The sequence below is a fragment of the Pituophis catenifer genome, unplaced genomic scaffold, assembly GCF_029215685.1.
Source record: "Pituophis catenifer annectens isolate HBS135680 unplaced genomic scaffold, rPitCat1.0.hap2 SCAF_2, whole genome shotgun sequence".
Taxonomy (NCBI): Eukaryota; Metazoa; Chordata; class Lepidosauria; order Squamata; family Colubridae; genus Pituophis; species Pituophis catenifer.
The window spans coordinates 29353086-29375307 of NW_027256882.1; the positions used below are offsets into that span (position 1 = coordinate 29353086).

General features: G+C 44.5%; 1 protein-coding gene across 1 annotated transcript in view; it reads left to right on the plus strand.

Moving 5' to 3' along the window:
• The window catches only part of LOC139312008 (zinc finger protein 84-like), a 43033-nt gene extending 35082 nt beyond the window's left edge, over positions 1-7951 (plus strand). The window contains exon 2 of the mRNA XM_070936524.1: positions 4936-7951. Coding sequence (XP_070792625.1) covers positions 5347-6813 — 1467 coding nt within the window. The 5' untranslated portion in view covers positions 4936-5346 and the 3' untranslated portion in view covers positions 6814-7951. The remainder of the gene's footprint in view (positions 1-4935) is intronic.
• Positions 7952-22222: the final 14271 nt, after the last annotated feature.

Below are 22222 nucleotides of genomic sequence, written 5' to 3' on the forward strand. Positions count from 1 at the left end.
CACAGAAGTCTCCATTAGGTCAAAGTGAGAAAGTCACATACCCAGCAGGGCTGGAAAAGGGGGCTTAACAAGAGGAGACGACTGTGTATATGGTAAGAGAAATGTTTCCAAAAGGCATTTCCAAGGGCTGGAAAAAAGATTGATAATACAGATGTTCATGCAACAATGATCACTCTTTGTTTGATACCCATTCCTTTTTTACATTCAAAATATTAATCTAATAAAATATACAAAATCCTTGCCAAGGAAACTGCAAGGCCAGGCATCAAGACTGACTCTTTGTTTGATACCCATTCCTTTTTTTAATTAGAAAATTTAATCTAATAAAATATATAAATCAAACAAAAACAAAGAATGGATACAGAGAAGCAGGAAAGGAATCGAAAAAAGAAAAATATAATTGCACCTTCCACCTTTTTCTCTGTAGAGAAATTGTCATCACGCATTCTTATATAGAAATTATCTCTGCTCAGTTGACCAGAATAAAAACTGCAAGGCCAGGCATCAAGACTGACCCAAAGGCACCAAAACCGAAGTAGCATCACGTTTCACTTTTTCACTTGGCTCAGTTGCAAAGGTCGGTTGCTAAGAATCGAAAACGACCTGCTGCAATGTAATCACAGGAAACCTTCCCAACGCCTTGATGGAGATTGGAAAAGCGTGTTTTTCCACCTCCTGTCGCCAGATGGCGGTCAGGCAACATCTGTGCCTAGAAAGCCATCAACACTGCATTGCTAGAAAGGCTGGGAGGAGAGGAGAGGCGCAGAGGAACTTCCTCTTCCGGATGACTGATGGGAGGAAGTTGGTGTGCAGAGCGGCTTTTCTGCTCTTCCCAGGGTCGAAGCAGCAGCTGGCAGGTGAGTGGAGGGCTGCAGGTGGGAGGAGAGTCTGGGAGCAAGTCGGGCTGTTCGGTTCCCTCCACGGCCTGGAAGCGGAGAAGCAACTGGGCTGAAGCCTCTCAGCTGCTGCTGCTGCAGGTTCCTTCCCTCCCCAAATGGAAGCCCACTGGTGCTGCAGGCTGGGAAACTGGGGGCTGCAATTTCTGCTGGTGGGAAGCTTGAAAAAGCCTCTTTCAAGTGGAGGTTGGTTCTTTGGGAATGGCTTCCCTCCAGAGGTTGTGGCTGCTCCGTCCCTGGAGGGTTTTGAGGGGAGATTGGGCAGCCATTTGTTCTGGACGGAATAGGGTCTCCTGCCTGAACAGGGGATGGACTAGAAGACCTCCAAGGTCCCCCCAACTCAATTCTTCTCTTATGGACCTGATGTTTTCTGGGCAACAAGTTCGGATTTATGTGTCTCTAGTCGTTTCTGGCTTGTTCTTGTTTTGTTCTACTTCCATTTCTAGCTAACAAACACAGTGTTTCCAACTGGTGCCCCCATCTGTGTATTCACCAGGCTCAACTGTGCTTAACCCCGCACTTTTTTAAAAAGCTATTGAATGTTTTGACTGTTCAGGTGTATTTATTTATAATATTTATTGTCCACCAACCTTATTATGACATAACTGTGGGCAGCTTAGAGACATAAAAAATACATACACATTAACACAGATGTAAGTTGGCACTATCATGTGACATCATGCTTCATGATTGGGCTGCTTAATGACACAGTTGCCAGTCCCAATTGCAGTCAGTAAGTGAGGACTACTTCAATTGGGATGTCACCAAAGGGGTTGTGGAAGGTATTTTCTGCCCTTACCTAGAGCTCATGGTTTCCATGGCCATAACTGGTGCTTCAAATCTTGCAGAGGTTTTAGGCCAGAGGTGGGTTTCAGCAAGTTCTGACCAGTTCTGGAGAACCAGTACTGGAAATTTTGAATAGTTCTGAGAACCGGTAATAAAAATTCTGATTGGCCCCACCCCCATCTATTCTCTGCCTCCCATGTCCCAGCTGATCGGGAGGAAATGGGGATTTTGCAGTATACTTTCCCTGGAGAGGGGTGGGAATGGAGATTTTACATATCCTTCCCCTGCCACGCCCACCAAGCCACACCCACAGAACCGGTAGTAAAATTTTTTGAAACCCACCACTGTTTTAGGCATCATTTCATCAGTTAAAGCTCCCACATCTTTAAAGTTAGTGTCATGCAGATTGACAGGTGTGGCTCATTAAAAGACAGAGTCCAAGTGTGTGTGTTGATAAGACAATGCATTTATTCATCTGAATTAAGACGGGTCCCTCCTAAGAAGGAAGAAACCCTGAGCATAGGTAACATAGATATTTATAAATTTCTTTGCTTTCACTTCATTACATAAGAGGCAGTTGACAGATAAGGTATAGAGATATAGAAATTATAAAAATAGTCAAGCATGCCTTCTGTGGTTTTTGTCACATGCCTAACAAACAGGCTGGTGGTTTCCTGTGAAAGTTTCCATGGCCTCAGAAGCCTGTTGAGGAGGGGTGAAATGCTCCCGGTTCGGACTGGATTGCCCGATCCTTTAGCGATGGCGGCGGGTGGTTCGGAGAACCGGTAGCAAAAATCCCTGTGCCCCCCCATGCCCAGCTGAGCCGCACGATCATCAGAGGCTTTTTTTTTTTTACTCTTAAAAGCATTTTTTCTACAACTTCTTCCACTGAAAAAAATGCTTTTAAAAGTAAAAAAAAAAGCTTCTGATGATCACGCAGCTCAGCTGGGATCATTAGAGGCTTTTCAAAGCATTTTTTTCTGCAACCTCTTGGCCAAAGAGGTGGTAAAAAAAATGCTTTGAAAAGTCTCTGACGATTGTTTTGCATTTGCAGAATGCGAGGCACTAGCAAGTGAAGCAATCTTCTCTTGCCAAAATCAGTTGTGCTTTAAAAGCTGTTTTTTATCCCCAAACGGGGGATAAAAAGCACAAGCGCGCGTGCTCAAAACCAGCAAACTAATGTGCTGAAGCTGACCAGACTAAGGACACTAGCCAGATGAATACCTGGTAGGCAGATTTCCCCCCCACCCCCTTATTTTTCTCCCCAAAAGCTAAGATGTGTTTTATACTTCGGTGCGTCTTATACTCTGAAAAATACGATAGGTAAATACAACCGTAGATGAACAACAACACATGACATGTTACATCAGGTCATCATTTATTTTATAAAAAGGAAGCCAAAACAGAGAAATCATGTGTGAAAACACGTATGATTCAATAATTTGTAGAACCACCTTTAGCAGCAACAACTAGAAGTAATTCTTTTCTGTGTGACTTTAACAGTCTCTTGCAGTGATGTGTCCAGCGCGTGATCAATCTGGCCCACAGGCCACTAGTTTGACAGCCCTGCTGTAGAGTCTGAGATATAACTCTTTGATTTTTTGTAATTTTTGCCATTGCACCATCTGACCTTTGGCTGAATTTCCTTGAACGTCCACTCCTCAGAAGTTTAATAACTCTCCTGATTGTTTTACACTTGTGAATAATCTTCCCCACTGTAGAATGATGGGGTTTTAATTGTTTGGAAATGGCCTTTTAAACCTTCCCAAATTGGTGGGCAGCAACAATTTATTTTCTAATATCATTGCTGATTCTTTATTCTTTGGCACTGTGTTAACACACAACTCAATGCCGGAGGCCAGCAAACTCCTATAACTTCGGCTTTTGTAGATGTAGCCACATTTGCTGATGATATTAGAAAAGGAATTGTTGCTGCCCACCAATGTGAAGTCATGTCTGACTCATCGCAACCCCATGGACAACGTTCCTCCAGGCCTTCCTGTCCTCTACCATCCTCTGGAATCCATTTAAGCTCACGCCTACTGTTTCAGTGACTCCATCCAGCCACCTTGTTCTCTATCGTCCCGTTCTTCTTTTGCAAGCGTCTTTTAATTTCTTGGCTGTAATCCCCATCTGCAGTGATCTTGGAGCCCAGGAAAATAAAATCTGTCACTACATCCATTTCTTCCCCTTCTCTTTGCCAAGAATTGAGAGGGCCAGTGCCATGATCTTAGTTTTCTTAACGTTGAGTTTCAAGCCAACTTTTGCACTCTCCTTCTTTACCCGCATCAAGAGGCTCTTTACACAACTCAATGCTGGAGACCAGCAAACTCTCACAACTTCGGCTTTTATAGATGTAGTCATATTTGTTGATGATCAATTGATCAAGGGCATTTTATTAGAAATGCTTGGCTGCTCCTTCATTTCTGAATACTTCTTTATACTATGGAACCTAATGGTGAGAACAAGTAACCAGCAGAATAGCTTGCCTTCAGAAGTTGTAGTGGTCCATCACTGGAGGCTTTTCGAAAGAGACAAGAGAGCCACTTGTCTGAAATGGTATAGGGTTTCCTGCTTGAGCAGCAATTTGATTAGGAGACATCCAATGTCCCTTCCAATTCTATTATGTTCTTCTGATCTATTGCAATGATATTTATGATACCCTGTTACCGTAAGTAAAACCATAGAAATCAAAGTGAGTGTAGTTGGCACTGTTAAGATTTTGTGATTGACCCAGTCAACAAGTGAATTTCATAATTGAAAGGATATTTGAACTTGGATTTAGGTCAGGGGTCACCAACTTTTCGGATCTCAGGGACTAATAAATTCATAATTTTAAATCCAGTGGACCACTAATATGAATTTTTTTAAAATGATAAATAGTATTTAGTACAATATAAAAAATTGCAAATATTTTTTCTGCAGACCAACATTTTCTCATGGACTACCACTGGTCCACGGACCATCGGCGGGAAACCACTGATCTGGGTAGTCTTCCATGTGTCAAATGAATCATAATTAATGTAAGAGCTTATTAGAGCATTGTGGCATGTTTGCTTTTTCATTGTAATGTAAACTTTTTTTTTTCATCTTCCTCAACCATTTTATGCACAATTAAAGATGCACTTTTATTTGAATCTTATAGACAAAGAGGATGGCACTAAGAGTGCTTTGGATAACTGAGGATAACAAGCAACATTAATAGCAAAACAAATCAGTCCAGAAATCAAAATATTTTCCATTTCCTTCACAGAGCCTACAATTCTTCGCCTTCACCTTCCTCAGCAACTGGGAGAGAAACGAGATAAAATCAAGAAGAGATTTCTAGCTGGGAAAAGTAGAGTGTGAAATTCAAGCATGTATTACATGAAAAGTGTTACAGGCTCTGGGAAGAAGAAAACGGCTTGAATCAAAGCTTGTGTAAAGAAGGGATCATCCATATTTTTGACCTCCTCAAGAATATTGGTTGTCGAAGAGCTCCATAGACGTGCCTGTTGTAGGAAAGATACAACTTGCAAAGCACAGCTGATTATGCCTGAGAGGATCCAGACTGGAGAAAAGTCGTACAAATACTCTGAATGTGGCACCATTGTGGTCAGTGAAAGGATCCATATAGGAGAGAAGCCCTACAAGTGCTCGTAATGCGGTAAATGCTTTAGCGAAAATGGCAATGTGGACTCACACCGAAGAGAAACCCTTTGTATGTCCTATCTGTGGGAAAAGTTTCAGTACCAATTCCAACCTGGTGAGACACCAGAGGACTCACACAGGAGAGAAACCCTTTGAATGTCCTGATTGTGGTAAAAGTTTCAGTAACAATTCCAACCTCGTGAAACACCAGAGGACTCACACAGGAGAGAAACCCTTTGAATGTTCTGATTGTGGAAAAAGTTTCAGTCAGAGTTCCCACCTCGTTCTACACCAGAGGACTCATACAGGAGAGAAACCCTTTAAATGTCCTGACTGTGGGAAAAGTTTCAGTCAGAATTCCAACCTCATTGGCCACCAGAGGACTCACACAGGAGAGAAACCCTTTGAATGTCCTGACTGTGGGAAAAGGTTCAGTCAGAATTCCAGCCTCATTGGCCACCAGAGGACTCACACAGGAGAGAAACCCTTTGAATGTCCTGATTGTGAGAAATGTTTCATTCAGAATTCCAGGCTGGTTCAACACCAGAGGACTCACACAGGAGCGAAACCTTTTAAATGTCCTGACTGTGGGAAAAGCTTTAGTCAGAATTCCAGCTTGGTTCAACACCAGAAGATTCACACAGGAGCGAAACCCTTTAAATGTCCTGACTGTGGGAAAAGTTTCAGTCAGAATTCCAGCCTGGTTCAACACCAAAGGATTCACACAGGAGAGAAACCCTTTGAATGTCCTGACTGTGGGAAAAGTTTCAGTCAGAATTCCATCCTGATTCAACACCAGAGGACTCACACAGGAGAGAAACCCTTTGAATGTCCTGACTGTGGGAAAAGTTTTAGTCATAATTCCAGCCTGTTTCAACACCAGAGGACTCACACAGGAGAGAAATCCTTGGAATGTCCTGATTGTGGGAAATGTTTCAGTCAGAAGTCCAGCCTGTTTCAACACCAGAGGACTCATACAGGAGAGAAACCCTTTGAATGTCCTGACTGTGGGAAATGTTTCAGTCAGAATTCCACCCTGATTCAACACCAGAGGACTCACACAGGAGAGAAACCCTTTGAATGTCCTGATTGTGGGAAAAGTTTCAGTCAGAATTCCACCCTGATTCAACACCAGAGAACTCACACAGGAGAAAAACCCTTGGAATGTCCTGATTGTGGGAAATGTTTCAGTCAGAAGTCCAGCCTGTTACAACACCAGAGGACTCATACAGGAGAGAAACCCTTTGAATGTCCTGACTGTGGGAAAAGTTTCAATCAGAATTCCACCCTGGTTCGACATCAGAGGACTCACACAGGAGAGAAACACTTTGAATGTCCTGATTGTGGGAAAAGTTTCAGTCATAAGTCGAACCTGGCTCAACACCAGAGAACTCACACAGGAGAGAAACTATACAAGTGTCCATACTGTGGGAAAGATCTTAGTACTAGGGTTAACCTTATAAATCATGTCCTTATACACAAAAGGGAGAAACCATTTTAGTGCCCCGAGTGTGGACGGTGCTTCAGGAAACTTTCCACCCTTATCGCACACAGGAAAATCCACATGACGCCCAAAGTGATAAGTGTAGAGAAGGCTTGAGTTTCATTTCTAGTGTCCCATTGTGAGTCCAGCTGAGAAATTGACTATTTAATTTGATTAAATTAAATAGAATTTTCCTGATGTTTTGTAGGCAAATATGTAATGGTATTAGATGGGGAAGAGGAAAGAAAAAGTTGGAACATATTACTTTGATAATGGCTATCTTGCCTTCAGCGTAAGAAGTTTCTGGATATTTATTTTTGTAGAAATTGGGCAATTATATAAAAAAAATTTTGGGAGTGTTCTTTGCATTTTTATGATGGTAGATGATAGAAATGCTACGTGCCAGGAATCCCAGCCTTTTTCTCCCTGGGTCCCCCCAAGATTTTCAGCCTCAGAATTCTCCAGCCAGCATCTCTTGGGGATTGGAGCCCTGAGACTATAGATTGTGGCTCCTCATATAAGGAGAAAGCAAGAGGAGAAGAGACACAGAGGGGGTTCAAAGTTTATCTTTTTCTAACAGTTCCAGGAATTCAGCGCATCAAGCATGTCTGTTCAGATTGTGTCGAGAATGAGGCACGCAAGAGGAAGAAACCATATGAATAGCAAATATATTGGAGGAGTTTAGGGCAGTGATAAAAGCAGTGTAAAACTTCAGATGTAAAGGCTGTTCTGCCCTGCAGGTGACCTTCATGGTTCAAAAGAGCCTTGATAGTACAAGGGTTTAGTGCACCCTGTTATTAACACAGCTGCCTGCAATTTCTGCTGGTTCGAATCTCTTTAAGGCTCAAGGTTGACTCAGCCTTCCATCCTTTCTAAGGTAGGTGAAATGAGGACCCAGTTTGTGGGGGCAATAAGCTGACTTTGTATAAATTATACAAAAGAATGAAGGCTATTGCTTAACACATTGTAAGCCGCCCTGAGTCTCCGGAGAAGGGCGGCATATAAATCAAATTAAAAAAAAAAAAAAAAAAAAGCCAGAAGAAGCAATTGGATTGAAACATGTCAATTGCTACATCTTCCTTCCATTTTATTCCATTGGTGGTATATGCTTTAAAACTGGTTCTCCTTCATATGAGGGTTGACTTGTGATTTTATGGACACCTTCTTTTCATGGGAACAATATGGAATTCTTATGCCACTGTTGTCTTCTGTGATTTTTTTTTCATATTTTTTATTATTAAAAAAAGTTAACATACATAACATACATGAATCATAATATATAACAATATACCCAATACAAGCAATCAACGAATGCTCCCCCACCCCTCGGGATCATTCCTGCTTCCAAAATCTTAAAGCTTCTTCTGGTGGTGGTATCCCCCTTCCTCCAGAAAACACATATATTAGGAACTGTTTCCAGATTCCATTGAATTCATTTACTTTCATTATGCCCCTCCTTACTTTAATATTACAAGTCAATTTATCATTTATGGCAATATCCCATACTTCCTTATACCATTCTTCCAAGCAATAATCACCTCGTGTCTTCCAGTTCCTAGAAATCATTAACCTTGCTGCGGTCAATAAATTTATTATCAACTCTTTAGTCTCTTTTTTACACTTTATATCTTCCAATAGTGAGAGTAATGCTACCTTTGGTGCTTCTTCTACCTTTATTCCTACAATTTCTTCCATCTCCTTAAACACCATCTTCCACAATTTTTGCACAAATTTACAATCCCACCACATATGTAAATACGTTCCTTTTTCCCCACAACCTCTCCAACAGTTATCTGAATAGTGCTGATTCATATTGCTTAATCTAACCAGAGTTAAGTACCACCTCCATACCATTTTGGATAATTCTCTTTTATTCTTACTGACATATTTCTCAACACTCTTTGTTGCCAAATTCTGTCCCAACTCTGTTGCCCTATTTGTATCTTCAAATCAGTTTCCCATACCATCTTTCCTAAATTTTCCCTCTCATCTTCCTCCAATATTTTATAGATTCCACTCATTAAGCCTTTTATCCCTTTATTTTCTTCCTTTACAGTTTCATTTTTTTTCCAATTAATTCCTCAAACCTCGTTAGCTCTCTACACTCTCATTTTCTCTTATCCAATTTTTAGTCCATTGTTCCACTTGGCTATAGTTTAACCAAGACAACCGTTTTCCTCCTAGAACCTCTTCCAATTCCCCACGTGTCCTCATTCCTCCTAACCATTCCCTTAGTTTCATTTTATTTTTCTCTTTTAAAATTTTATTGACTTTATTCTTCAAATTCCCTGGGAACTTTTCTAAGATTACTACCAGTGATAATGGAGAGTTCTTCGGAAGCAACCTCCCTTTATATTTACTCCAAATTACCCAATGAAACTTCAGGAGAGGATTGCTTATACTCTCAGCCCATTTCTTTCCACCTTCCATAAAAAATATATTTTCCAGCGTCCATTCTAATTTGATTTTAATTTTAGATTTATCTTCCAACCATTCCAATTCTGTGATTTTTTTTTACCAAGCAAACAAACACAGGATTTCCTAGTGGTGCACCATCCATTTATTATCCTGGAAGAACTGGGCTTAACCTAGGATTTTTTAAATAATAGCTATTGTGCACCCTTTGTGTTGCTCTGTTTTATAGACAGTCCTCGCTTACAGCTTACTACTCAGCCTTTAAAATTACACTGGTGCTGAAAAAGTTGACTTACAAATGTTCCTCAAAGTTTCCTGGGGTTTGCTAACTTCTACTGGCAATTTATCCCAGCCTTCATGGAAGTGGCTCTGCCGCTTACTGAACTGCTAAAGACAGGACCCTCCCCCACAAAGCTGTGGCCGATGCAGCCACTAGCCTGGACGCTAAACTGTCAAAAAGCATTTGAAAACTTGAAATGGCTGTTTGCAGACAAGCCCATCCTTCAGCACCTAGACCCAGATAGGCAGTTCATTGTCCAGGCTGACGCCAGCGACGTTACAGTGGCAGTAGTGTGAAGTTTCTGAAAGATGCCCTAATTAAGTTTTGCAAGTTGACAGAGTCCTCCTCCAGGAAGACCCCCAAGGACGGCTGCTTCCTTGCACATATGTGTCCAAAAAACTCATGGACACTGAGTGGAGATGGGCAGTAAGGGAGAAGGAAGCCTTTGCTGTTTGTTGGGCTCTTCTATAGTGGCGGCACTTCCTAGAGGGAGCCAAGATCCCCTTCAAGGTATGGTCAGACCATAAAAACCTTGAAGCCTTAAAAGACCCCATGAAGGCTCTCCCCCAAACAGGTCTGCTGGGCGCAGTACTTCAAACGGTTTGATTTCAAGCTGAAATACATCCCAGGGGGAAAGAACCTGCTTGCAGACTCCCTGTCAAGGAAACCCCAATATGACAGCCAGAGGGAGGACATCATCCATGCCATCATCCCAGACACGCAGAGTGCGGTGCAAGTCACTACCCAGAGTCAGGCCAGCAGGCGGACTGTCCCCATCGATGGGAAGCTAACTGCTGACTTGAAGGCAGCAGTATCTACTGATCTGTGGCTAGCCGACAATCAAAACAGTTTGACGACCCATGATGGACTAGCTTGGAAAGGTTTGGAACGGGCCTGGTGGTTCAGCAGACTAAAAGCATTGTGATTAACACCAGCTGTCTGCAATTACTGTAAGTTTGAATCTCACTAGGCTCAAGGTTGACTCAGCCTTCCATCCTTTCAAAGGTAGGTAAAATGAGGACCAGTTTGTGGGGGCAATAAGCTGACTTTGTATAAATATACAAAAGGATGAAGGCTATTGCTTAACGCATTGTAAGCCGCCCTGAATCTCCGGAGAAGAGTGGCATATAAATCAAATTTTAAAAAAAAGGGTTGAAAATTTACGTCCCCAACAGCATGAGACTCCTGGTGCTCCAGCGTAGCCATGATTCTCAATTGACTTTGGATTTCTAAAGACCCTTCATCTGATTAGACAGCAGTTTTGGTGGCCAAAAATGAAAGCTGATGTGGAGGACTATGTAAAAGGTTGTGCCACATGTGCCAGCAATAAGACAAGAAGCTTCCTGGTTTGCTTCAACAGGTAGCTGAGCCCAGCCACCCGTGGTAAGAAATAGTTATGGACTTTATAGTAGAGCTCCTGGAAAGTGGTGGAAATACTGTAATATGAACTGTGATAGACCTGTTCTCCAAACAGGCCCATTTTGTTCCTTGTTCTGGACTCCCCTCGGCTAAGAGATTAGCCAAGATGTTTGTCAAACAGATATACTGGCTGGATAGAGTTCCGTGATGGTGATCTCTGATCAAGGAGTTCAGTTCACAGCTAAGTTCTGGAGGGAGTTCCTGAGGTCCATTGGGTCATCTCAGGGGCTTAGTGTCATGCCTGGAAGCCATATTACCTGTGTGCCTTGAGGATCCAGGCCTGCCACAATCATATCATGGGAAGTTGAGAGGGGGGATTGCATGAGTGAAGTAGAGATAGCCATAACAAACTTGGCTTAGCTCGGTTTTCCAACCGAGTACGAACGGAGTCACAGAACGGCCTAATGCCATGATGGAACAATACATCAGATGTTATGTGGATTACCAGCAAGATAATTGGGCTAACTTGCTTCCTTTCACAGAAGTGGTTTACAATAATGTGCATAGTAGTATGGGACTGACGCCTTTTCAGATTATGAGTGGTATGAAATTTGTCCCTATGCCAGAACTGCCAAGAGAACAGCCTTCTTCCATGACTCTGAATGAATGGATGGAGTCATTAAAGAAAGGCTGGGAGAATACCAAAAAAGCCCTGAATGAAGCAGCCGAAGCATATAAAAAGCAAGCAGACATACATCGATCTGTCCAACCCTCCCTTTTGGGTGGGAGGTCGCATGTATCTTTCCACCAAATACATACGTTTGAGTTTGAAGAGTAAGAGGTTAGGACCAAAATATTTAGGTCCCTTCCCCATAGTGAAGGTGATTAACCCAGTGACTGTACAGTTAAATCTCCCCCACATACTGGGAAAAATTCATCCTGTTTTCCATTGCAGCCTGTTAAAGCCTGCTGTGGGATCTAAATTGAGACCTCAACCTGCTGCTCCCCCAAAGCCGATTGTGATGCAGGATGAGATTCATTATGAGGTGAAGAAGATTTTGTTCTCTAGATTGCAGAGGGGATGTTTGCAATATTTGGTTCATTGGAAGGGATACCCCTTGTCTGAAGCCAAGTGGGTGAAGAGTTGGGATGTTCAGGCAGACACCTTAGTTAGGCAATCTCATGATAAATTCCCTGATAAGCCTAAGGGTCCTCCTGGGAGTGGGGAGAGATGATTAATGTGCTAATTGTGTTAACCCCTGACTTCAATCTTGTTCCAGGATGCGTCCCTTTCCTGGGGGGTGGGGTGGGGAAGCCTGTCAGTTTTGGAAGACAATTTTATTTTTTGCTTCTTAACTGCCACATATATATATATATATTAATTTGATTTATATGCTGCCCTTCTCCGGAGACTCAGAGCGGCTTACAGTGCGTTAAGCAATAGTCTTCATACTTTTGTATATTTATACAAAGTCAGCTTATTGCCCCCACAAACTGGGTCCTCATTTAACCTACCTTAGAAAGGATGGAAGGCTGAGTCAACCTTGAGCCTGGTAAGATTCGAACCTGCAGAAATTGCAGGCAGCTGTGTTAATAACAGGGTGCATTAAACCACTGTACTACCAAGGGGTAGTTTTACCTGGGGAAGTTGGGAGGGGGTTGTTGGAGCGGTAACAACATTCTGTATTCAAGGACTATTGCCTGCACCTGATGGAGACTGCCTAAAGATTGTATCCAGTTGAGTGTGAAGAGTTGATTGGACAACGTGATGAATTTGTGAGTGGGGGGCAGGGCTGTGAACTGTCAGCTGGGTGTGGAAACCCTGGAAGCTTTCAGATTCGGGTTTTCCCAGATGTGCCAACATGACATTTCTAATAAATTGGAACTATGAGGAACCTCAGGCCTCAGAGCTTTATTTTGTTGGGGATGTTCCTTGGAACCCTGACAGACAGAAGAAAAAGATAAGATGGAGATTATTAAGATGGAGGAGCCTTGGTAGTACAGTGGTCTAAAGCACCCTGTTATTAAGACCAGCTGCCTGCAATTACTGCAGGTTCGAATCTCGCCAGGCTCAAGGTTGACTCAGCCTTCCATCCTTTCTAAGGTAGGTAAATTGAGGACCCAGTTGTGGGGGCAATAAGCTGACTTTGTATAAATATACAAAAGGATGAAGGCTATTGCTTAGCACATTGTAAGCCGCCCTGAGTCTCCGGAGAAGGGCGGCATATAAATCAAATTAAAAAAAAATCAAATAATATTAAATGAAAAAGAATTCCAACAGACAAAGGGATACCCCTTGTCTGAAGCCAACTGGGTGAAGAGTTGGGATGTTCAGGCAGACACCTTAGTTAGGCAATTTCATGATAAATTCCCTGATAAGCCTAAGGGTCCTCTGGGAGGGGGGAGAGATGGTTAATGTGCTAATTGTGTTAACCCCTGACTTCAATCTTGTTCCAGGATGCGTCCCTTTCCTGGGGGGTGGGGTGGGGAAGCCTGTCAGCCAGACAATTTTATTTTTTGCTTCTTAACTGCCACATATTTTACCTGGGGAAGTTGGGAGGGGGTTGTTGGAGTGGTAGAAAGTCATAACAACATTCTGTATTCAAGGACTTTTGCCTGCGTTTTTTCTACAATCTCTTTGGCTGAAAAAATGCTTTTAAAAGTAAAAAAAAAAGCCTCTGATGATCCCATGGCTGAGCTGGGATCATCAGAGGCTTTTCAAAACATTTTTTCTACAACCTCTTCAGCTGAAGAGGTAGTAAAAAAATGCTTTGAAAAGCCTCTGATGATCCCAGCTGAGTTGCCTGATTGGCAGAGGTTTTTCAAAGCATTTTTTTCTGCAATCTCTTAAGATTGTAGAAAAAATGCTTTTAAAAGTAAAAAAAAAAAAAAAAGTTGGCCACGCCCACCCAGTCACATTACCCCTCCCCCACCAAGCCACGCCCACAAAATAAGCCATGCCCATAGAACTGGTAGTAAAAATTTTTAGAACCCACCCCTGATAGAGGCCTATGTAACACTCATACCCAGTGAGAGAAAAATGAATTATTCCTGTAAAAGGTAACACCATATTTAACCTTCATATAACCTGATTTATATAACCTGTAAATGGACGTTGTGTACCTGAACGTCCATTTTCGGGGCGCTGCGACTCCAATCCCTGGACGGGTAGTATCTTCCAGTTGCTATGCAGAACTGAGTGCTGATCACTTCCCAAAGTCAGGCCACGCCCACACTGCCCAATCAGCTTCAGTCTTTCTTCACGAAGGCGTAGGAACTCAGTCAACTATGAAATTATAACAACAGGAAACAAAGGTAAGTAATGAACAGGAAGCTGAATGGGCGGGTAGGGATTGGAGTCGCAGCGCCCCGAAAATGGACGTTCAGGTACACAACGTCCGTTTTCCATTGCGCTGCTCCTCCAATCCCTGGACGGGATGTACCCAAGTTCAATTGCCTAGGGCGGGAGGCTGACTGTTATCCTCATTCTGGGACGTGGCCACTTGTTGTAGAACTCGACGTCCAAAGGATGCATCAGACGAGGCATACAAGTCAATTTTATAATGTCTTATAAAGGAAGTAGCAGAAGCCCCATGAGGCTGCTCGACTGATGCATTTGTAGACCAAGCTGCCGACGCAGCTGCACTGCGAGTTGAATGCGCGTATATTTTAGCCGGACGTGGGCGTGCTCGAATATCATAGGCAATCGAAATACAGGCTTTAATCCACCTGGCAATCGTAGCAGAAGACACCTTCCGACCCATCGAGGAAGGAGTGAAGAAAACTAGCAAGGACTCAGTTTGTCGAAAGCATTCTGTACGCTTAATGTAACGGCGAAGGGCATGCCTAACGTCCAAGATATGCCATAAAGACTCAGTCTGGTGACGAGGATTCGGACAAAAGTTAGGAAGAACTAATTCTTGAGTTCGGTGGAACTGGGAGTTTACTTTGGTCAGGAAAGTTGGGTCCAAGCGCATCACCACTCTGTCACTATAAAAAACACAAAGGTCCTTGTGGACAGATAGTGCAGTGAGTTCAGACACTTGTCTAGCTGAAGTGATGGCCAGTAAAAAGGTGACCTTAAGAGTTAGAAACCGGAGGGATACAGAAGCCAAGGGCTCGAACGGTGTGGTGGTAAGGACTTGAAGGACCAATGGTAAGGATGGGTATCTATGTACCACTGGAGGGCAAATATTGGATGCCCCATGTAGAAAGCTCTTAATCCTCGGATTTAAAGACAGTGTGCGGTGTTTCTCGCACGTGAGGACAGTGGATAAAGCAGCCACCTGACGCCTGAGCGTGGCTGGGGCCAGACCTTTAGCTAAGCCATCATGCAAGAAATCTAACACATCCGGGACATCTGCTGATGTCGGGTCCACGTGGTGGGTCGCCATGAAGCTTCGTAAATCCTAGTGGTGGAAGGACGCCTGGCCGCTTGAATCACCTTGATGACGTCAGATGACAATCTGTCCTTCTGTAGTTGGAGCCGCTCAAGCGCCAGGCGGTCAATTGGAGCCACCTTGGATCTGGGTGGAAGATGATCCCCTGGCAGAGCATATCCTCTCTCGGTGGTATTGTCCATGATGGTGAGCTGGACAGATCCACTAGGTCTGCGTACCAGGGCCTGCGAGGCCACTGTGGGGCAATTAGAATCAACTCGGCACTTTCGGACAAGAGTTTTCGAATTAGTTTCGGGATCAACGGCAAGGGAGGGAAGGCATAGAGAAACCTGGGGGGGGCACTAACAGCGTAGAGCGTCGAAACCTTCCGCTCCTGCGGTGGGGTAACGCGTGTAAAATCTCGGCAGCTGGGCGTTCTGGGGAGTGGCGAAGAGATCCACCTGTGGATGACCAAATCGGTCCACAATTTGTTCAAAGAGGACAGGGTTCAGAGACCACTCTGCAGGATTGATGTGCTCCCTGCTGAGCCAGTCCGCTGTGATGTTGGCCTGCCCCGAGATGTGGTCCGCCACTAGAGACGCTGTATGCTGTTCCGCCCAAGCCAACAGTCTCTCCGACTCCAGCATCAGGGGTCTGGAACGTGTCCCCCCCTCCCGATTTATGTGCGCCTTGGTGGCGACGTCCGTCCGGACTAACACATGTTGCCCCTCTAATGTGTGAATGAAGTGGCGTAAAGCGAGACGAACAGCCCTCAACTCCAGCCAATTGATGCTGTTCGCCCGCTCCGCCAGAGACCACTGACCTTGAATCACGTCGGTTCATAGGTGGGCTCCCCAGCCCAGAAGACTGGCGCCGGTAGTTAGAACAAGACAGTCCGGTTCGAGAAAAAAACATCCTCTTTGAAGAGCAGGGGACCTCCACCACGTGAGTGACATTCGAGTTTGTGGAGGTAGGACAATCCGATGTGTTGATGTACTGCAGTTTGCTTTCTGAAAGGGAAGCAACAGCCACTGGAGGGGCCGGGAGTGTCTGCGTGCCCACGGAACGACATGGATGCAGGATATTAGCTTTCCTAATAACTGGGTCAACAGGAGCAAAGGAACCTTCCTCTGACCTTGAACCTGCCGCACCATCTCCTTGATGTCGAGAATGCGATTTGGTGAGAGAAACACTTGCCCCAGCTGTGAATTGATCACCGCCCCCAAGTGCTGGAGACGTGTCGTTGTCAGGTGGCTCTTTTGACGGTTGATGGAAAAACCGTGGTTCTGGAACACCTTTAGAACCACCTCCATGTCCTTTGTCGCCTGTGAAGGAGAGGTTGACAAGATCAGTAAGTCGTTGAGGTAACAGCTGAGACGGATTGATCAAGACCTGATGGAAGCAGCAACCACCGTCACCAGTTTCGTGAAGGTTCTTGGGGCCGATGAAAGCCCGAAAGGCATCGTGCAATATTGAAAATGCATGTTGTTGTATTCAAAGCGGAGGTAGCGACGATGCAACGGATGTATTGGGACATGCAAGTATGCTTCGCGTAGATCTACAGACTGAAGATAGTCCCCTTGCCTGATGGCCGCAAGAATCGACTTGAGGGAATGCATCTTGAATCTGCGATACAGTATATACATTGAGACTTTTCAGGTTCAAGATGCCCCTGTGGCCCCCCGATGACTTGGGCACCAGAAATAAGGTAGCGTAGAACCCAGTTCGCTCCTGACCTTTGGGTACCGGTTCTACTGCTTTGATGGAGAGGAGGTGCGATATCTCTGCTTCCATAAGCGCCCTCTGAGCCGGGCACTGAGGCACTGGGCAGCGACGAAACCTGGTGGGTGGTAAAGTATGGAACTCGAGACGAAGGCCATGTTGAACCGAGTTGTGGATCCAAGCGTTGGTTGTTGAGAGGTACCACTGGAGGTAGAAGTGCTGGAGACGACCCCCAATAGGACCTGGAACCAGCGAGTCATTTGTCTCTGTGAGCCGGGCAATAGGCGGCTCCCCTGAAGGTACGTTTGGATTGTGACTGGTTCCTGGCTCTATCACGAAAGGGCTGTCTGTCCGAGGTATGGTCAGAGTTCTGGGCATATGAGCATGGAAAGTAGGAACCGCCAGACCCTGTGAAAGATCGAAAGGACTGACGCTATGTGTAAGGCATATATCTCCTCTCCTGGCGGCTGTAAGAGGAAGGAAGGATCTTACGTTTGTCCTTGTCTTCTATCAATATCGGCTCCAGACAAGCACCAAATAGAGATGGTGCGGCGAAAGGAGCTGACGCCAACTTCTACTTTGCCTTGTTGTCTGCCCGCCAATTGCGAAGCCAGAAGAGTCGTCTATTGGTCACTGCTGCCGCCATCGCCCGTGATGCAAATTTGGCAGCCGTCAAGGAAGCATCTCCTGAGTACTCCGTTGCTGCCACTAATTTATTAATGTCTTGATGCAGCCTAGTATCGGCAGGGGGCAGCCGCTCCTGAAGTTGCTGGAGCCAGATCAGGGAAGCGCGGTTGAAAAATGATGTAGCGGTGGCTGCCTTAATAGCCCAAGCTGCCGCCTGATGCGCCTTATGGAAACCAAGTTCCATCTTACGGTCCTCAGCCTTTAGGCCATCAACGACGTCAGAAGTTACCAGAGATGATGAGGACAAGGTGGCTACCGGAGGATCTACAGAGGGCATGGCCAAGACTTCCTCCATTTCCGACGCTGCCGCATAAAGATGTCCAGGCCGCTTGGGGCTGTCAGGGAACCTGGCTGTCCAAAGGCAGCTTTCACAACATTTTTAAATAATGGAGGGCAAGGAATCACATCGTGGTCCGGCTTAGAAACCGGAAAGAGGTTGTTGTGTGGATCAGACGATTGGTCCTCAGGTTCTGTAGATGTACCAACAATGCCAAACTTGGTGGCCATCTTGGCTTTGTGCAGCAGTGATTTGAAGACCGACGGGCGGAATAAATTAGTGAAAGCGGGCTTCTCTGGAGTAAGCCCTTCATCATCTGAGAATTCGACATCCTCTGGGCAAATTTCACCTTCCTCTGATTCCTCAGACGAACTGTCTGCAACCCGCTGTGCCCGAGAAGGGGCAGCTTTTGCAATAGTTGGAGCATGCGGTTGGGAAGGTAGGGCAGAAGAGAGAGAGATTGATGACTCCTGTTGGAGGCCAGCAGCCAAAATTTTTGCCAACGCATCCGATAGCATCAATTGAAAGCTCACAGGATTGTCAGCCACCTCCGGATGGAGCCCCGCCACGGTAGGTGTAAAGGTTGCCTCCGGTAGACGTCTATGGCCCAAAGATAGTTGGGAATTTGGTGGGTTGGAGACATCTGGCAAAGACATCGACACACCCTTCGAGCGTAGCAAATTAGAACTAGTGTGCGCTGATGCTCCAGAAGAGCCAGCTCGGTCCTCACAAGATAGAGGCAGTTCCTGCTGTGCTGCCTGCTGCTGTTGGGCTCGTTCAAACTGCTTTTCCAAGGCGTGATGCCTACGTTGTTCCGCCTTGGTTTGCCTGGCAGACTTGGAAGAGGTGTGATGTTTGTGAACCTTGGACTTTGACTTCTTGATACGTGACTGTTGTTGAGGTTGAGGACGGCTGCGAGGTTCCTCCGAATCCGAGGACAACGCCAAATCCGCCATCATGTATTACAGTAACTGTGACAGTAACCGGCTAGTAAGGTCAACACCGAGGCTCACCCAAGGAATATTGCCCACAGTGAAGACACTGTTGATGTGGAGTATAGGTAGGCCCAGAAGCCGCTGAGCTCAGTCCTCCAGAACACAATATTACCCACAGAGGATACAGAATTGAAATGGGATTGGACAGGCTCAGAAGCTGCTGAGCTCAAATCCCCTGAGAAACAAGCCTCCACAAATAGCTGAGCACAATTGCAGGGCGCGGAAAGCCAAACTAGTGTCAATAGCGCTGATCCAGAAAGCTGGTATAATTCAGCAGATTGGATGTAAGTCCTGCGCGAATTGGCCATTTGAATGAGGCACCAAGCAAGGCTAGCTGTCAAACGAGCTCCAAAATGGCGGCCGCCGATTAACAGACTAGTCTCCGAGCCTTTCGAGGCTCAAACTGTAAACTCACAGCTTTCCAAAGACAAAGCGACGATCGGAGAAACTCCCTTTGCGCCTCGCAGCTGTTGAAACGAGAGCGCTGAAGAATTCAAGAGTTTCCGTGCAGTCCGAGACGTCAGAGGCCGCCGCAACACCCAACAAGCACTCTGGAGCCGCTATGATGATCGGAGCTGAAGCGAAGGCAGTCAAACCGGCACACCGGCAACTCGCCCGTCGCTAGCGCAAACCAGGCAACGCGGATCCGCCCAGCTGGGTCGGAATCTGGTGCGACGCTGCCCCGATAGCAGGGGAAAGGGCCTGACGGTTTGGAGCCCCAAACACATCCACGCCCCAGCAGCAAACAACTTAAACGTAGCAGCTCCGTATAAAATCAGGCAAAGGTATTAGGAAGAAAACAAAAATAAGAAAAGGGGAAGGATTTGAATTAAAGACAGAGCACTCAATTTCTACAGTTCTCACAGCAACTGAGTGAGAAAGACTGAAGCTGATTGGGCAGTGTGGGCGTGGCCTGACTTTGGGAAGTGATCAGCACTCAGTTCTGCATAGCAACTGGAAGATACTACCCGTCCAGGAAAATAGGACATGCGTAAGCATTATATTCTGGGAAGGTTAAGGGAACTGTGACGCTTGTTTTGAGGAAATAGATGTTTTGATACATTCTAAGTTGGGTCAGGCTGACCTAAGCTCTATTGAAAAAGAGGACGAGACTAAATGATCAATTAAGGAGAACAATACTAATAATTATGAAAACATATTTAAAGGGTATTTTTGGAGGGGAACTCCAGGGCGGAACATAAAATGAAAGCCAAAAATGTTATATATCAACGGAAAACAATATCTGGTGGGAGCGTTCTAATTGTTTTGCTGATCGTCTGAAACTGTATTTAAACCATGTAACCGGAGTAATAAGATGCTCTCTCTCTTTCATGGGAGAACCCTTTTGCAAAAGCCTGAAATATATATATATATATATATATATATATATATATATATATATATATATATATATATATATATATATATATATATAGCTTTATTACAAACTATTCTAAAAAAAGAAGCAGACATACTGCGAATTCCAGAACTTAAGATTTTAACATTTTAAAAGAATTAAAATTTAGAATTAAAAAGCCCAGGTTTTGGGCACATTATGTCGATGACATGTTTGTCATCATTAAACGGCGAGATAAGACCAGCTTTATAAGAACCCTCAATTCCATATATCCTGACATTCAATTTACGATGGAGGAAGAAACCAACAACACACGCTGGCCTTTCTGGATGTGCTGGTCAACTGCAACCCAGACGGGAGTCTTGACACACGTGTGCATCGGAAAACCACGAACACGGACCGTATTTTACATAATGGGAGCAATCACCCCATGGCACATAAAATCAGTTGTATTTGGGCACTGTTCAGTAGGATAGACAATCATTGTAGTACACCAGCAGCTAAAGCCAAGGAGTGGGCATATCTTTATCAGGTCTGCAAGCTCAACGGATACTCAATGGACTTTATCCGAAGGTGTGTTACATCTAGGGTTCGGCAGCCTACTGAAGGTGCCAGTGGAACTGCTGCATGGAGGGTGCTCCTATATGTACAGGGGGTATCCGAAACTGCTGCACGCATCCTCTCGGCACATGGAGTCAAAGTGGCGCATAAGCTGGACCAAACATTGAGAATGAGAGTAATACACCCAAAGGTAGCATTATCCAAGGAGGAGACATCTTCAATAGTTTACCGCATCAACTGTAGTAATTGTGCAAGCAATTACATAGGGGAAACGGCCAAGTGATTACAGACCAGAGTACACGAACAGGCTGTCTGGCGCAAGGAACAGCGCTCCCAGATCTGGACGCTTATGAAGGAGCACAACCACACATTTGATTTTCAAGAGGCTGAGGTTATTGCCCATGATAAGACTAAAGGAGGACACCTACTAAAAGAAGCCTGGTTCTCCAATAACAATTCTATCAACAGGTATATTGAACTGCCACTGGCCTATTGGGCTTTGAGACACCAGGAAAGACCCTGCAGGAGGAGCAGAGATGACTTCTCATCAGTGAGCAGAGACCAAAGGCACCACCCCTCACCTCTGGGCATGCAGACTCAGCCTGTGAAGGCACAGTTAGTCCCGACCAAACACAGAGCAACCCGGCAGGTCTGTCTCAAACTGCAACAGATAGGATTAGTGAGAAACAAACCTGGCTGACCACGAGGTCACAGACAAGGCAGCAAATTGCAATAGCTGACAGGCTAACATCACCCCCCACTGATAAGCAAGCTAGGAGGGTGGAAACAGTAGGAATCAAGCCTCCAACATCCAGCATGACGACAGCAAAAACAACACAGCAGATTACAAGTGGGAGACGGCTGGAAGGGCCTATTACACATGCAAGGGCTAAACTGATTAATGGCATATAAAGGCAGAGATCTCTGTAATGGTAGTTTAGTTTAGTTTAGTTTAGTTTAGTTTAGTTTAGTTTAATTTATTATTTATTTATTTATTTATTTATTTATTTATTTATTTATTTATTTATTTATTTATTTATTTATTTATTGAGATTTATATGCCGCCTTTCTCCCTAGGGACTCAAGGCGGCTTACAAAATGACAACTTCAATACAAATCACAATACAATACCAAATTAAAATCAGAAACCCAATTAAAAAACGATTTAAAATTATACCAGTGTACCCCCAAACGGATCAGTCAGCAGATGGCTGATGAAAGCTTAGTAAAATAAAATTTTAATTCTTTTAAAATTTTAAAATCTTAAATTCCGGAGTTCGCAGTATGTCTGCTTCTTTTTTTACTATACAGCTTTATTTATTTATTTTAATAAATCTGCTTTTTACTTGTTCATGGTCTCTGTTTCACTTTTTAAGAGGTCTGCTGTTTTTTAAA